Source organism: Kogia breviceps, chromosome 6 (genome assembly GCF_026419965.1).
Source record: "Kogia breviceps isolate mKogBre1 chromosome 6, mKogBre1 haplotype 1, whole genome shotgun sequence".
NCBI lineage: Eukaryota > Metazoa > Chordata > Mammalia > Artiodactyla > Physeteridae > Kogia > Kogia breviceps.
The window spans coordinates 105,079,852-105,096,727 of NC_081315.1; the positions used below are offsets into that span (position 1 = coordinate 105,079,852).

Sequence of the window (16,876 nt, forward strand, 5' to 3'; positions counted from 1 at the left end):
TAGCGGATGCCTGTGTGCGAACATGGGAGCAAGGGCTGCTTTTTGCCGATTTTATAGCTCCAGCCACTAGCATTACGATTGGTACACGCTAAGGAACCAAATGATTGGGGTTTTGTTTTATTTGAGTAATTTTTTTTTAAAGTCTTGGAAACTGGCAATAGAAGCGTCTAAAGCGGCAGAGGGAGAGTCAACCGAGGCAGGTCTGAGGTGGAACCAGAGGGATGTGAAGTTTTTAGAAGAGGAGCGGCGTTCCGAGTAAACCGCTCAGCCTGCCTCAAGGAGGCGTGGGTCCTGTGGGAGGGACGTGCTCTGTTGAGCTGGGCTCTAGCCTCAGGAAATGGATGCAGCTACGTCCCAGTGGGTGCCCCGGGGTATCGTGGCGGAGCTGCTCAGCTGGTCCAACCGGGAGCGCGCGGGCCGAACTCCAGGATTAGCTATCTCTAAAGTACCGAGCCAGTCCCCACCGGCCACCTGGCTGCGCGCTCAGCTCTCCCGCCGCGGGTGAGTACATTTCAGGAAGCAGTGCATTGCGGCAGCCTCATCCGCAAGTCCCGCCCGGGAGCTGGGGAGGCCGCTACAGGTCCCCAAGGGCACCCTGGGCCTCGCCGGCGCGCCTCCAGGGCAGGCGCCTTTCCGGACCCGCCCCGTCCCGGGGTCTGGCCGGCGCGCGGGGCAGCGGGGCGGCCTCTCCGGAAGCCATCCTGGTGGTCCCCGAAGCCGACTCATAAATCATTCATGAGCGGGGGCCGGGCGAGCAGGGCTGGTTGGAAAGAAGGGGGCGGCAGCGGCGGCGAAGGCTGACCGGTAGCTTGGACCGGGCGCACGGTGAGTAGCCGCGTCCTCACGCCGGAGCTCGGAAGGTGTCTGCGGCCCCGACCCGGGGGCTGAGTGCACTTCTTTCCAGAAGGCTGGGGGCGGGGAATGGAGGCACTTGCTCTGCTCCCTTCTCCTCCCAACCGTCGGCACCCCCCTCCCCGGCGCCGCGGCAGGTGGTGCGAGCCCGGGAGCGTCGGGGGAACCAGAGGGGCTGCAGGGCCGGCGAGGTGGACCCTGCGAGAGTTCCGGGCAGGGCGCAGACGCACGCAAACTTTGCGGGCTGCGTGGTGGGTCTTCTTTCCGCCCACTGGAGGGGAGCTGGCGGCTGTGGCCACGTTCCGCGGCGCGAGCTGGTGGGAGCGCGAGTGGGACCCAGACCCCGAGGCTACCGGCTCGTTCTCTGAGAGGGCGGCGGATGAGGCGAGGTTGGTCCGGGGCTTTGGGAACTGTTCGGCGGTGAGGGGAGTCCTGGGGAGTGGAACGAGGGGTGCGGGACACTGACCCTCCTCAGCTGGGTATGGAAAGGGGTCACCTTCCTCTGGTTTGCTAAAAGAAGTACGCGGTGCAATCGACCATCACAGGAGGGGGCCTCTGGGGGTGCCATGTGAGGCCTTATCGCCTTGCTCATCTGGGAGCGCACGCACCCCTGGCTTGATGCATCCCCCCGGTCCGCTTTGGGTGCACAGCGCGGGGACCTTTGGCGATTGCCTGATGGAGAACGGGGTGATGGAGGCGCGCCCCGCTGGGTAAGGCGCCGGCCAGGACAACAAAGGGAAGCGTGGACAGAGGAGGAGCTTCGCGGTGCAGGAGAGTCGGGGGCCCTCGGTCAGTTTCTTCGAAAGCCCTCGCCGAGAGCGGCGGGGGATGCGATCAGGGAGGCCTGGGGCACGCGGCTTAGGACGGCGACCCCAGTCCACGCCAACCCGCGCCTCGGCGGGGAACCAGCGCCGACTCTCTCGGGGCAGCCAAGTTACTCCGGCAACCCTCTCCCCCAGGCGACGGCGGATTCCTCGAGTCTCCTGGTTTCCCGCGCCCGCCTTGCCGCCCATCCTTTGTCCCGCAGCCGGGGAGAGGTTCCTGGCGCGGAGGGAGCGAGGGCGGGAGCGGCCGCGGCCTGGCGGTGGGTTGGAGGGGAAGGCTGGGGAAGCGGCGCCACCAGCTTTCTATAGCAACAGGTTGCGCCTGTAGCCCGCGGCGGCTGCTGACCTTGCTCCTGCCCGGGCTGGAGGAAGGTTTTCCCGGGTTTCTGAGAGAGGCGACTGATCTTTGTCAATATAAGCAGGTGTGATTGAGGTCCTTGAACGTCCCCTCCCCCCATCCCAACAGAGACCCACTGGAGACCCAAACAGCTGCTGTTCTTTGGTTGCTTGGACCGTATGAAATTGCCGTTTTCGAAAGACTTGAATATCAGCAACTTCCTATTATTCAATGTGTATGAAGTTACTACGTAGGCTTTTTTCACTCATTTGTGAGTTTCCTCCTTCAATGTTCTGGAAGCTGTTCTGCCTGTCAGGGTGAGCCTGGCGGCCACGGTAGACTTGAGAATATTGCCGTTCGCAGGGGCAGTCCAGACCCTCAATCGACGGCCAGTTGTGTGTGTGCCAGGCGTTGTACCTATTCCATTTCCAGCCCTCCCACACTATTTAAAACACCATTTTACAGACTAGCAGAAAGGAAAGCGTGGAGATTGTAAGCAACTGCTGTCACAGAGCTCATCAGTGGGGCTAGAGACTTCCCAGTCTCGAAAGCCAGGGCTCTGGTTGCTGCAGCAGCGCCCTTTAGTTTAGTTTTGTTTTCTTAATGTATCGCATAATTTTTTAATGAACTTCCTTATGAGTTCCACGCTGGACTATTTCTGTGTATCTAGTAAGGTGAAGCAAAGTGCATCAAAGGATAGGTTGAAAATAATAAAACTTTAAACCAAATATTGTTTCTTTGGGACTATTTAAAATATGAAGGAAATCAATTTTGCAGGGATCAAGAGTTCGCTCTGAGATTTGATCAAGGTCAAGATGCATTGTTAAAAATGACAGAAGCCAATTCTGGGTAATTTTAGCAAAAAAGGGACTGGATACTGGGTGGCTTAGCGAAGTGACAGAAAGGCTGGCTAGCCAGGCTCAGGAGCCCGGAGGAGTGGGACTCAGGACATGCAACAGGACCCCTGATGGGTGTATGGCCATGGCTGCCACCATTAGACTCTGGCTGTGGCTGCTGGCATGTTGCCATCATTGCTAGGATAAAGTGGAAACTGCCTCTGCCTCAGTGTGTCTCATGCACAAGCCCAGGAATAAGCATATGATTGGCTGAGCCTGGGCTCAGTTGGGGACCTCACAATGAGAGGCAGGGCTGCCACCCCCCCGGACTCACGAAGGTGGGCTCAGAAGGTGGGCAGTTCCCATCCGGCTTCCCATCCCCCCAAAACCCTAGATAACACCTACACAGATCCTTTTAAAAGAAATTCCTTCAAAAATTCCATCAAAAAGAAAAAGTAGAGAAGAAATGAAGCTGGATGGTCGTCGTATTTGCTTTTAAACCAGTGTTCATGAAAGTGCTGATCTCTGGACCCCAGGCTCAGAATCATGTGAGTTATTTGCTTAAAATTCGTGTTCTTGGGTCCCTTTCCCAGTTTGAACTCAGTGTATTTGGATGGAATCCTGGAATCTTCATCCCATAAACTAGAAAATGGTGAATCTACCTTATTGATAAGTCTAGTGCCTGTTTGAGGAGAGAGGCCCCAAGGGAGCAATTTCCAAAGCCTGCTAAGTCGAGGATTGCAGCTGAAAGTATGGCCCCCCAGAGTAGTAGACCAGTTGTTCCGCCATGGATGAATCCAGTGAGGAGACAGTCTGCTCCCTGTGTTGGAGGAAACAGCTACAAGCAATCCAACACCTCCCTCCCGTGGGCTGTAGACTGCTCATAAACAGGTCCTTGACCAATTCTGAAATAGGTCAACATGACCATTTTGTGTCAATCTTCTCACTACCTGCCACCATTTGATGTCAGCCATCCTTATTGAGTGCCTACTGTGCTCCAGACTCCAAGGGTACGGAGAAGATGAGGAAGTCAGCGACCCCACCAAGCTGTTGGGCTAGATCAGTTCAATGTGATACGAGAAGGGCGTTTGGGGTGCTTTTGCCTCACGTCTCTTGTTCTGCAGTTGTGTTTGGGAAGATGGAGGTGTCTTTGGAAAGCAGCATGGATTAGCCAGGAGGGAACTCAGGAACAGTGCTCGCTCTCAAACCTTAGTTGTCTAAGAATCTATCACCAGGGGAGCATGTTAAAAATGCAGATTAATGGGCCGCATCTCCAGAAATGAGGTCCTATAATTTCATTTTAAACACAGACTCCGTTTTACGCTGATGCGGCTGTTGGGTCGGGAGCCGTCTTGGGTTTTCTGCTGGCAGTTCCCTGAGCTGCTCTCAGTGGCTCTCGCTACCTAGTATGCTTTCCCAGGGAAGTACCCGGACCTTCTTTTTGGGAACAACGATTCAAACTGAGATGAAAACCTCTTCCTGGACTTCGCTGGTGGCGCAGTGGTTGAGAGTCCGCCTGCCCATGCAGGGGACACGAGTTCGTGCCCCGGTCCGGGAAGATCCCACATGCTGCGGAGCAGCTGGGCCCGTGAGCCATGGCCGCTGAACCTGTGCGTCCGGAGCCTGTGCTCCGCAATGGGAGAGGCCCCAACAGTGAGAGGCCCGCATACCACAAAACAAAACAAAACAAAACAAAAAAAACAAAAAAAAGCAAAAACAAAACAAAACAAAAGAAAACCCCTTCCTTTTTGCCTTGACTTTTATCCATTGTCTAGTGTTTCATAAGGAGTGAGATGTTCCTAAAAATGGTCTAAACTTTAAGAGGGACCTACCCTCTGGAGCAAGAGGCACGTGCTGCTCAGGTGCTGCCCTAACTCAGTGGAACACCCCATCTTTGCATTTCCGTTGGGATGTCTTTTCCCCTGCTTCTTCACTGAGGATGTCTGGAAGTCTGTTTATTCATACCTCTCCCCGGGGGCCTTCTGCCATTTCCCTCCGCTGTGTTTCTTTCTGTCCCCAGCTGAGGCTTGGTGGCATTACCAGGAAGTCAGCCTTTCTTAGCAGCTGAGCCTCTAATCCGTCCAGCTGCTGTGCTCCTGCCTGTCCTTTAGCAGATAACAAGATAAGATGTGAATGTGGTGTGTGTCAGTGTGTGGAGTGTACGTTCCTGGTGTGTGTTTCGTCTCTGTGAGTTGTGTGGCATTGCGAGTGCATGCATGGTGTGTGTGACGTGTGTGTGCGTGCCCACCTGCCTGCCTGAAGCAGCACGGTCCTATCCTACCTGAATAACCACATGCCCCCTCTCCTTTCGCATCTTCCTCTGGCCCTGTGCAGCTCTGCGGGCTTCAGAGAGGGGTCTTGCAAAAGCCAACTTGTTTCGTTTCCTTCTTCTTCTTTGTTCTCTCTGGAAATGATTTGAAGTCTGAGCAGGGTGCTGATTCCTGGTAGAACCAGTGAAAGGCTAGAGCACTTCAGAGCCTGAGGACAGGTTGTTGGCAGCAGCCATGCCTGGCAGGGATTGCCCTTTGGAAACAGTCACCAGGGTCCTGGTGTGTCTGTGTCTGTGGGTGAGATGGACCTGGAAGCTAGGGGTTCCATGAGGTTGGTACTAGGTGTCACTGGGGATCTGAGCAGCCCATGATTTGATCATGGGAGAGTCAAGGGTCATTCCATTGGCAGGCCTGTGCAGAAGTAATGGGAGTGGTTATGAGTCTTAGAAGATGAGGCAGTATCTAAGAGGACCCGATATGAATGAACGTCTTCATTCAAATAGCTCATTAAATCCTACCTCTTGGGGTGGAGCTTTCTTCAACTTGGTGGAATACAGGTAGCGGGTCCTCTAGCCTTTTGTGCAGTGTGTCACTTTCTTGGTAGTCCCTCTCCTCCATCTTGCAGTGTGTGTTTCAGGAGCACCCTGTCTTTATTTTGAAAGTTCCTGAGTGTGTATCTGATGTAGAAAAGAAAATCAAGGTGTTCCTGACCCCAGAAAAGAATGGGCAAGCAGAGTATCCCAGTTGTTTTTGATTCATCTAGCCTGTTGCAGTGGTACAAGCAAAGCAGCTGTTGTGGCTTATTTGGTTTTTTTTTTTTTTGCGGTACGCGGGCCTCTCACTGTTGTGGCCTCTCGCGTTGCGGAGCACAGGCTCCGGACGCGCAGGCTCAGCGGCCATGGCTCACGGGCCCAGCCGCTCCGTGACATGTGGGATCTTTCCAGACCGGGGCACGAACCCGCGTCCCCTGCATCGGCAGGCGGATTCTCAACCACTTTGCCACCAGGGAAGCCTGCTTATTTGGTTTTATATTCAGCAGCTCTTACTGATAGCCAACTGTATGCCTGCCTTGTGTTCAGTTCTGGGGAGAGAAACTCGAGGAGGACAGGTCCACGCTGCCCTCACTAGACACTGGGCTGGTAGCCGATTTTAGGTTCCTGATCTTTCTCGCTTTCCCTCGGGGAGGGCGGGAGTCTCCCTCTGCTCTACTTTTCATCGCCTGGACCCCAAGTCATCCAGGTGGTGACTTGGCACAGGGATTTCCATCAGGGCTACCTGATGAGCATGTTAGACAGAAACCAGTGTCACCTGGCCTTAAAGAATTTGTTCCCTGCCCTTGAGGCCGTGCTTGTCTAGTTTGGGCTGGGGGTGAGTGAAGGTGGATTGAAATGAGATCAGTGAGCACATTAATAAAATAAAAGGTGGAGTAAGACACATCTCCAGAGATGGGGAGAATAACCCAAAATTGGAGGAAAAATAAGCATCTCATCTATTGCTGGGGGCCTCTGCTTCTCTGACTGAGAGGGAGGGCTCTGTCGTGAGAGTGTCTTGGAGTTGGGAGAGTGCAAACTTGGGCTTTGAAAGCAAACTACTGGGTTTGAATTCTACCCCACCATGAACCAACCATGGCCTCGGGTTGAAATTCTGAACTTCTGAGTCAGGAGTCAGAAATTCTGAGTTGGTTTTCTCTTCTGTAAAATGGGATAATGCCTTAACGGAGGTCCTACCTGTAAAGCATGTAGAACATGTCTGGAATGTGGTAAGTGCTTAATGAATATCAGTTTCCAAGACCACAGACTCGTTACACTAGCTGGTATTTCTGGGTCTGGCCCCTAGCATGGAACCTTCCAGCTTTCCTGCCCCTGTGCTCTGAAACAGGCTCTGTGTTTGCTTTCTCCGCAGCGGATTAGGCTGAGGGCTTGCTCTAAAGCCTTGCAGCCTCTCCTCCAGGGGAGCCGCCAGGGCAGGCAGGCTGCAGGCATTAGTGACCCCGCCCCTTCTCTCCCTGCCAGGGATGCTGCTTTGATCGACTGACCGTACCCCCCCAGCCAAGAAGGTTCTCTGCCACCCTTCACCGCATGCCAACCCAGCCAGAAAACCAAGGATTCTGCAGACTCAGTCCTCGCCACGCCTCTTCTGCACAGAAACACACTCCTGTCTTCCCCAAGGCTTCCAGAACCTCTGAAGAGGGAGGCCCCCAGTTCCACCTCATGTTTGGGGCATCTTGCTAGCTATGGCCCTTCTCCTTGGCTTCCTGCTGCTGCTGGGGCTTTATGGGGACATCATGTCAGAGGGGCCGCCGCCATCATCCACATACATTCCTGATGGTTTGGAATATGAATTTCCTCCAACAAACTATGAGACCAAAGATTCTTATGAAGCTGGACCCGCTGGCATCTTCTTTCAAATTGTGCACATCTTTCTCCACATGGTGCAGCCGAATGCTTTCCCTGAAGGTAAGTGCCAATGGCGGGACAAGATATAATATGTCTCCAAACATACTCACGGGCACACACACAATACTGTTTGTTAATGACAACACGATCAGTGCAGAATATATTCCATATATTAAAGTATGAGAGTCAAAATGATTGAATTGCACAGGAGCAGAAAGTATTTAGCCAGAAGTTAAGAAAAATAAGTTAAATAGGTTGTCAGGAATGTGATGATAAGAAAATAAAATCAAACTGTGTTGCTATGTTGTTTTTCCAATTCTTTATCCTTCGTCCCCCCTTTTTTGTTTTGTTTTGTTTTGTTTTTTGGTTAGAGTATTGAATTATTCTCAAGTTCATACCAAAGGTAAAAGTTAGGGTAAAAATGCAAATTCTCTCTCATCAAACGAGAAGTTAATAATGACGTCTCATGGCCATTTAAAGTTACAAATTTAACTCTCCTCCACCCACCGCAAAATGCAGTTTTGACACTGCTTAGGGCAAGGCCAGGGCAGACCATACCTGTTACCTGGGTAACTTGTTTGCTTCAGGTCTAAGAGTTTGAGTGTGAAGCCAGGAGGGAACTTTCGTGGCATAGTGCTGTTTTGTGTGAGTACTATCTGGCCTTACCACTGCGGCTCATCTGTACTCAGAAGTCTTCGGGGTATGTGTTTTCAGGAGCGGGATTATGAAAATTTAAATGGTCTGTGGGAATTGTCTGCTATTAGGGTTTGGCAGTCTAAATTTTTTTTTTTTTGCGGTACGCGGGCCTCTCACTGTTGTGGCCTCTCCCTTTGCGGAGCACAGGCTCCGGATGCACAGGCTCAGCGGCCATGGCTCACGGGCTTAGTTGCTCCGCGGCATGTGGGATCTTCCCGGACCAGGGCACGAACCCGTGTCTCCTGCATCGGCAGGCGGATTCTCAACCACTGCGCCACCAGGGAAGCCCAGTCTAAATTTTTACTGATTCGATGTTAGATCTAGCTTAAGCTTGTTCTTTATACTACAAAGATTTGAATATTATCATTGACTACTAAATATTATAAAATTTGTAGTAATCTTTATCATCTTCCTTAGCTGGCCAGCCATTGTTTATAAGCGGATTATTTGTGTGTGCGTGTGTGTGTGTGTGTGTGTGAGAGAGAGACAGAGAGAGAGAGAGAGAGAGAGAGAGAGAAAATGTATTTAGTGAACTTCAGCACCTGTTTCATGGGTAGTTTACAGATTTTCTTAATATATATTTACATAGAATTTTTTACATTTATTTGTTTAAGATTAAGCAATTGAAACAGTCTGAAGTGTAGTTTTCAATTTTTTGTTAGTTTAAATTTCTATTCAATGAAGTAAATCACCCTGAGCCCTACTGTCACAGAGGAGTCCTGAACAAGTACTGCTTACTGTTTATGTCGCTGCTTAAAAGACTAAATTTGGAAATCCAAAGGACAGAAGTAGAAAACAAACTGAGTTTATTTATTCATGTTGAATACAAATTCACTATTCTCAATAAATATCTTTTTGTTTACTTTTGGACTAGATGTAAATATAATTGACTAAATAAACACCTAGTGTTTTTAGTCTTGGCTTCTTTGTTTTTTTATGTAAAAAGCATAGAATTCAGTTGTTTAATACGAATTTACAGTGACTTCTTTAAAAAGATTGTGAAGTCTCCTGTGTCATTCGAAGGCAGATCATGTAATTAATCCTGTAATCTCTTTCCATATGTCATTTTATTTTTCTCCCTCTAGATTTCATATGAAGGCTTCCTCACACTTGTTTCACAAGGGAAAACAGTATCTTTAAAGGTCTTCATTCAAATGATCAGGTTAAAAGACATCCTGCTTCCAATGCATTCTAGGGTTTTCACCTCCCAACATCATGATTAGTCTAGAATTTAAATCCTAATGTAATCTGAGGGTGTTAGCCTTGCTTGTCCCTTGACCTTTGTCAATATTTACTACTTCGGAGAAAGAAATTCCCAGAAACAGACCAGCACTACCTCTTTCAGAAAAAATTGTCAGGTTGCTTAGAGAATATAATACTGAATTTAGCAGGTGATGTCTTGGTGTGTTGGCTTTCTTCCACCATCCCATTATTCATATTCTTTCACCCAGTTACTAGGTTTCATAATAGCCTCAAAGTGCTCATGAGGTGCTTTGCAACATAAAGGACACTATGAGACAATCATGGTTTTTCGGGGTTTTTTTTTCCCCCTTGGCACGTGACTTTTTTTTTTTAAACTGAAGTATAGTTGATTTACAATGTCCTGTTGGTTTCAGGTGTACATCACAGTGATTCAGTTATACATGTATATATTCTTTTCCCTTATAGGTTATTACAAAATATTGAGTATAGTTCTCTGTGCTCTACAGTAGGTCCTTGCTGGTTATCTATTTTATATATAGTAGTGTGCATCTGTTAATCCCATCCTCCTAATTTATCCCTCCCCTCCCCTTTCCCCTTAGGTAACCATAAGTTTGTTTTCTATGTCTGTGGGTCTATTTCTGTTTTGTAAATAAGTTCATTTGTACCTTTTTTTTTTTTTTTTTTTTTAGAGCCCACGTATAAGTGATATCATATGATATTTGTCATTCTCTGTCTGGCTTACGTCACTTAGTATAATCTCTAGGTCCATCCATGTTGCTGCAAGTGGCATTGTTTCATCCTTTTTTATGGCTGAGTAATATTCCATTGTATATATATACCGCATCTTCTTTATCCATTCATCTGTCGGTGGACATTTAGGTTGCTTCCAGGTCTTGGCTTTTGTAAATAGTGCTGCTGTAAACTTTGGGGCCACAGCATTTCATGAGCACCAAAACAGAGGCAGATGTCTTGATAATTGAAGATGCGAGAGAGAGAGAGAGAGAGAGAGAGAGAGAGAGAGAGAGAGAGATGGATTTATATGTTTTAGCTTAACTAAATACATCAACCAAAGCAGTTGACTTCAGGCTGAGTCCTCTGTGGAGTAACATCTTCACAGAAGATAATATCCCACAGGTCTGTTCTTTCATGTGAGAGAGGAGCTTTGAGTGCACAGTCCCAGTGCAGAAGCAGAAGAAGGGATGGCCCTGGAACCTGGGCTCCTTCTTTTCATGCTATCTTTGGGGGAGTTTTCCACATTTACATCCTGTTTCCAACCGAAATGGAATACGCAGTTTTACATTTGGAACTCTCTAAAGAGAAGCCCATCCTGGTAAATACAAGATGGAAAGGTTTTGTTTAGCTGGGGCTTGAGACAAAGGCCTATTCCTGGATAGAAGGAAAGATTAGCTTAGATTAGACCAGGCAGACAGGTAACTATACAGCTTGGCAGAGTGTGCTCTAGTACCCGGTGGGTATTCCATAAATCCTGCCCTGATCTGAAGCTGCAAGGGAGATGTGATGTCCTGGGCTTGGCTCACTAAGAGGACAGTGATGGCTTACATTAGGGGGGAATCGTCTGTCCATTCATTAACCTAGAAAGGGTGTTGAGGGCAGGATGTGTGTGTGTATGTGGCAGGGGTGGGGGGCCATGGGGGGAGCTGGGGAAAGAGCATTCTAGGCAGAGGAAATGGCATGTCCATGGAGTGGAGGAGACCGTGGTTCACGGTGGACCCGTGAAGTGTGTATTCATGGAGTAAGTCTGCCAGGGTTGGGGAGCCAGAGCTGGAGGACCCTGACTGGCAAGCCAGAGAGTTCTGTAGCGGGAAGGAAGCTAAGGCAACATGAGCACAGGTTTCATTCACTTGACAAGCATTATTGAAAGCACTGCCTTCAGTGGTGCACCTTACTGGGTGCTGTGAGCCAGTGTGGTAGTGGACTTGGGTTTTGGGAAAAGAGTCTGACAGCAGCTGATAGGATAGGTCACAGGGAGGGTGAGGTTCCTGCAGTGGTCCAGAGGGTGGTAATAATGAACTAATGTGGGATGAGGCAAAAATAATGGGGGAAACAGAGGCAGGGTCCATTTTGTGTCCAAAAGACTTGGTTTAAGTCCTAGCTCTTGCCTATTACCTGCAAGGTGATCTTGGCCACCTTAATTTTCAGAGCCTCTGCTCTCATAGATGTAATGTGACTCTAATCATAACCCACTCTATAGCTTTTATCTGTGAGGCTTAAATAAGATGATGCATGTAAAGCTGATGTTTAAAACCATGCCTGAAAGGCACAGAGAAAAACCCTCGATAAATGTGGGTGCTCTTAGTATTATTACTCGAAAGGAAGAATTGACCAAATCTGATGCCAAAATTGGTGTCTCGAGGGATATAGGAAAGAAAAGGTGCCTCCAGGAGGGGTCTTTACAATGTCCTTGCTGCTGTTCCCTCAGGAACACTGCATGGAGTTGCCTTGTAAGAAGCGATTGTGTTGCTTTTGAAGTTAAGTGGGTTATGTCTCCCCAGCAAGCCCCACAGCAGCAAAACTGGCTCTAGAAGCCAGGATTTGGATGCAGTGCTAGTTTACTGAGTAGTCTTTACTCCCACAAAAATATCTGCATCTCGTGGGCTCTTGTTTTTTCTCTGTTCTCTCCTCCTCTCCCCAGCATCTGCTGTAAGGCACACTGTGCAAAGTGTTGGCTCATTTGAATCTCCCAGCGACTTTGAGAGGTAGATGATGGAGGTAGATGGTGGTCTTATTTCTATTTATTACATCCCCCTTTACAGATTGGAAAACTAAGTCAGGACAAGATTACATGTTCAAAGCACACAACTAGCCACTGGCAGATTGAGAACCCCCTGTCTCCAGGACTATTTTTCCTATATTCTACAGCTTACTTTGTGGGTAATTGATTTCCTTTTTATTTTATCATACTGCTTTTAAAATGATCGTGAGTTACCGTGAAAAACAGTAATTTTTGCACATTGAAAGTGTGCATTGCAGAAGATTATCTGGTGTGAATGGTGAGCAGTGCCTTTTCCAATTTTGGGTGTATGTGATGAATTTGGCATAAATCATGACCCAGGTCCGAGCCTTTTTAATGGAACAAGTGAAAAAAAGGTCTCTTCAGCTTTCATTTTTTAAATAAATTTATTTATTTTATTTATTTTTATTTTTGGCTGCATTGAGTCTTTGTTGCTGTGTGCGGTGAGCGGGGGCTACTCTTCTTTGCGGTGCGCGGGCTTCTCACTACGGTGGCTTCTCTTGTTGCAGAGCCCGGGCTCTAGGCACTCAGGCTTCAGTAGTTGTGGCTTACAGGCTCAGTAGTTGTGGCTCGCGGGCTCTAGAGCGCAGGCTCAGTAGTTGTGGTGCACGGGCTTAGTTGCTCCGCGGCATGTGTGATCTTCCTGGACCAGGGCTCGAACCCGTGTCCACTGCATTGGCAGGTGGATTCTTAACCACTGTGCCACCAGGGAAGCCCTGCTTTTATTTTTATAGAAATGTTCTAAAATCATTTTCCACTCTGTTTTTAAATTAGATTTTAGGATGGTTGACCTATTTGTAACAGCATTTTCTGCTAATCTGATTTGTTCCTGGGAGTCTGGGGGCGGAGCTGGGGAAGTGGTAGAACTGGGGGAGAGGGAAGAGTTAAGCTTGGTTTCCTCAGACTTTGAGACGCCACCTGGATGTGATATTAACTGAGAGTCCTTCTGTTGCAGGTAACAGAAGCCTATTAGCAAAGGCAGTCGGAAAAAGGGTTTATCAACAAGGTCCTACAGTATAGCACAGGGAACTATATTCAATATCTTGTACTAAACCATAATAGAAAAGAATATGAAAAAGAATATATGTATATATTCTTTTATATATATATGTATGTGTGTGTCTATGTATAACTGAATCACTTTGCTGTACACCAGAAACTAACACAACACTGTAAATCAACAATACTTCAATAAAAAAAATTTTTTAAAAAGGGGTTTATCATGAGGACTCCGGGTTACTTCATGACACTCAAGGGGTTTGGGGAGGGGATCAAGCCAGCAGAGACTCGACCTGGCTCCCATCTTGGCCCCTCTCTGCCCCATGGCCTCTTCATTCCTCCTCCTTCCCGTCCCCCTTTCTGGGTTCTCCCATCCTGTAATCCTCCTGGTGGAGAACTAGGTTGCCAACGTCATAGGTTTCAGGCCAGCTTCCTGGAGAGCGAGTGGCTGGGCATTGTCTCTCTTTTAGTCCCAAGTCTCAGTCCCAGTCCTGCCCGGGGCCAGTCTCCAACCACGGGCCCTCCGGGTAACTGTGGCTACAGTCACACCTCGTGCCTGGGCCGGGTGCTGTGAGCCTGGCACCACGAGGCAGTGCTGGCCCTGTGGCATCACAGGCAGGGAGGTGGTTTCCAGAAAAGGGGTTGTTGGACGGACAGCCCAATAGGTGTGTCCGTGCCAATGTCCACCTAGAATTAGGATGTTTTATTATATCCAGCACCTGTGTGTTCTTGCTTAATCAGACGGAGCCAGCACTGTCTTCTTCACATCATGTGACTCAGGTTGGCAATGGACCTGGCCATAAATAAGGTCATGGAGGGAGAGGACTCGCATTAGTCGATCCTGTCTCCCCAGCGTCACTCACTGCTGGGCAGTCTACGGCTGTCATCTCTTTGCATCCGAACAATTATAACAGCAAACAGCTAGTATGTGCCTGCTTTCAGGGATTTGAACAACTCAACAACTCTGTGAGCTAGAGGCTATTTTTTTTTTTTTTTTTTTTTTTTTTTTTTTTTTTTTGCGGTACGCGGGCCTCTCACCTCTGCGGCCTCTCCCATTGCGGAGCACAGGCTCCGGACGTGCAGGCCCAGCGGCCACGGCCCATGGGCCCAGCCGCTCCGCGGCATGTGGGATCCTCCCGGACCGGGGCACGAACCCGCGTCCCCTGCATCGGCAGGCGGGCTCTCAACCACTGCGCCACCAGGGAAGCCCCTAGAGGCTATTAATCTCATTTTACAGAAGAGGAAGCTGAGGTCCAGAGAGCTAACTGACTTGACCAGGCTCACAGAACTAGCCAGTGGCAGAGCCAGGGTTTGAATTCAGGCAGGCTGGGTCGATTGTCCAGGCTCATAGTTGCCACTTGTATTTTGCTGATAAGGGAAGTGAGACTCGGGGATGTTCAGGGAGTGTTCCAAGGTCACACACACTGATGGCTAAGGGACCAAGCCAAGGTTTGACCCAGAGCCCTGTGATGCCCACGCCTGGGCTTGTCTCCCGCTGTGCTCCCTGGAAGGGGGCGTGTCTGGAGACTGTAACAGGCACTCCTTTAATCCATCCGATGTATCTTCTGCTTCATAGTACAGCTTCCAGTGCTAAACTGAAAAATGAGTCCTGTTGACTGTATTGCCATAAGCTTGTCCACAGAGTCCTGAAACGTGCCCCTGCCTTCCCGTAAGTGAGTAGTAGAGGTAAGCTGTGCCCTTCTGGAAAATAAATGTGTGCCAGTGCCGTGAAAGACACAAGAAGGAAAGCTTCCTGGTCTCCAGCGATGATGTCCTTTTTGAGGTCTTCAAGTACATGCAGGAAATGAGAGATTAAGTATGAATGTAAATAAAGAGAGGCCACCCCAGCAGCTGCTGGATGAAGCTCATGTGGTATTAGACATCATTGTCTACTGGGTGGAAGAGAAGTTCTAAAGTGTACACTTGGAGAAGCAGCTGTCCAGTGTGGTCTGAATGGGGCAGTGCTGGGGCAGAAGCATACAGCAGGAGGGACATTACAGGAGGGGTGGCCTGAGGCAGGCTTGCCACGTACCCTCTGCTTGGCTGGGGTCTAGATTCAGAAATGAGCCCAACACTTGAGTGGTAGTGATGAGCCTGCACTCTGGAGCCTCTGCCTGGGTTTGATTCCTGGTTTCTATGTTGACGAGCTTTGTGACCTCGGGCAAGTGACTTAAGCTCTCTGTTCCTGAGTTTTCCCTCTGTAAAATGAAGATAATACTAATAGTACTTTGGGGACCATCATAATATTTATAAAGCAATGAGGACCTTGTCTGATAAACTAAGTGCTATATAAGTGTTTGTTAAGTAAAATATGAATGTATAAAACCCATATTCATTATAAGTTTTTAAATTGATCTTACATCTTGATGATCATCACATGGACAGAAGAGCAAGTATTTATTTGACTCCCACTGTACTGGTTTCTTAGGGATGCTGTGACAAATCGTCACAAACTGAGTGGCTTAAAACATCAGAAATATATTCTGTCATAGTTCTGAGAACCAGTAGTCCAAAATCAAGATACTGGCACTCAGGGAGCCTGAAGCCTCTAGAGAAGAATCCTTCCTTGCTTCCTCCAGCTTCTGGTGGCTCCAGGTGTTCCTTGGCTTGTGGCTGCATCATTCCAATCTCTGCCCATCTTCTCATCTGCCTTCTGTGTCTCTGGCTCAGATCATCTCCCTTTGCTTTCTTTTATAAAAGCATCTGTCGGGCTTCCCTGGTGGCGCAGTGGTTGAGCGTCCGCCTGCCGATGCAGGGGATGCGGGTTCGTGCCCCGGTCCGGGAAGATCCCACATGCCGCGGCGCGGCTGGGCCCGTGAGCCATGGCCGCCGAGCCTGCGCATCCGGAGCCTGTGCTCTGCAACGGGAGAGGCCACAACAGTGAGAGGCCCGCGTACCACAAAAAAAAAAAAAAAAAAGCATCTGTCATTGGATTTAGAGCCCATCCTATATCCAGTGTGATCTTATCTTGAGATCCTTAACTTAATTATATCTTCAAAGACCCTTTTTCCAAATAAGGTCACATTCATAGATTCCCGGGGTCAGGACTTGGACATATCCTTTTGGGGGCAACCATTCAGCCCATGACGCCTATTACACACTTCTCTAGTTTTTCCAGAGAGTAGCTCAGAGATATTAAGTGATGTGCCCAAGGTCATATTTCTGAAAAATGATGGAACCAGATTCAGAGCTGACTTGTCTGATTCCAAGTTCTTGAATTTCCATCCTGTAAGGATGTAGTGAGCTAGACCTGTTGCTGTTCAGCAGAGATGGCGTCGACTGGGTTCCCCTGCTCTCAAAAGGCTGACCTTGAGCACAGAGACCTCCACCTCCACAGTCAGCTATGATGCGGGAGGGCTGGTCCATGCTGACTGTCCGGCACGAATAGTGTGCTCATGGCTGTCCAGAGGAGGGCTTAGTCATGATGGGGCAATTGCCGAAGACTTCCTGGAGGAAGGGACATTTAAACTGAACTTTACGGGTGTGAAAGAGTTCAGGAAGCAGAGGAGAGCATTCCAGATGCACAAGCAGAGGCCTGAGTGATGCAAGTTGAGACAGGAGCTTGTAGGATGTGGCCTGGTGAGCAGTGAGACCAGAGACCTGAGTGTCCGGGAGGTTGTCGGGCCATGAACTTGGGGAGTAGCTTGTGGGCAGATGGCAGACAGGCTCTGGAATGTCAGACCAACACGTGTGCCTGGGGTTCAGCAGACA

The 16,876-nt window shown here is 49.0% G+C and overlaps 1 protein-coding gene across 2 annotated transcripts in view; it reads left to right on the forward strand.

Annotated features, from left to right (window-relative positions):
- The first annotated feature begins 314 nt into the window (after positions 1 to 314).
- PROM1 (prominin 1) overlaps positions 315 to 16,876 on the forward strand; it is a 108,025-nt gene continuing 91,463 nt past the window's right edge. The window contains exons 1-2 of one of the 2 annotated variants that reach the window (XM_067036962.1): positions 315 to 501; positions 7,132 to 7,575. In XM_067036962.1, coding sequence (XP_066893063.1) covers positions 7,353 to 7,575 — 223 coding nt within the window. In that variant the 5' untranslated portion in view covers positions 315 to 501; positions 7,132 to 7,352. The other variant, XM_067036961.1, reaches the window with a different exon arrangement.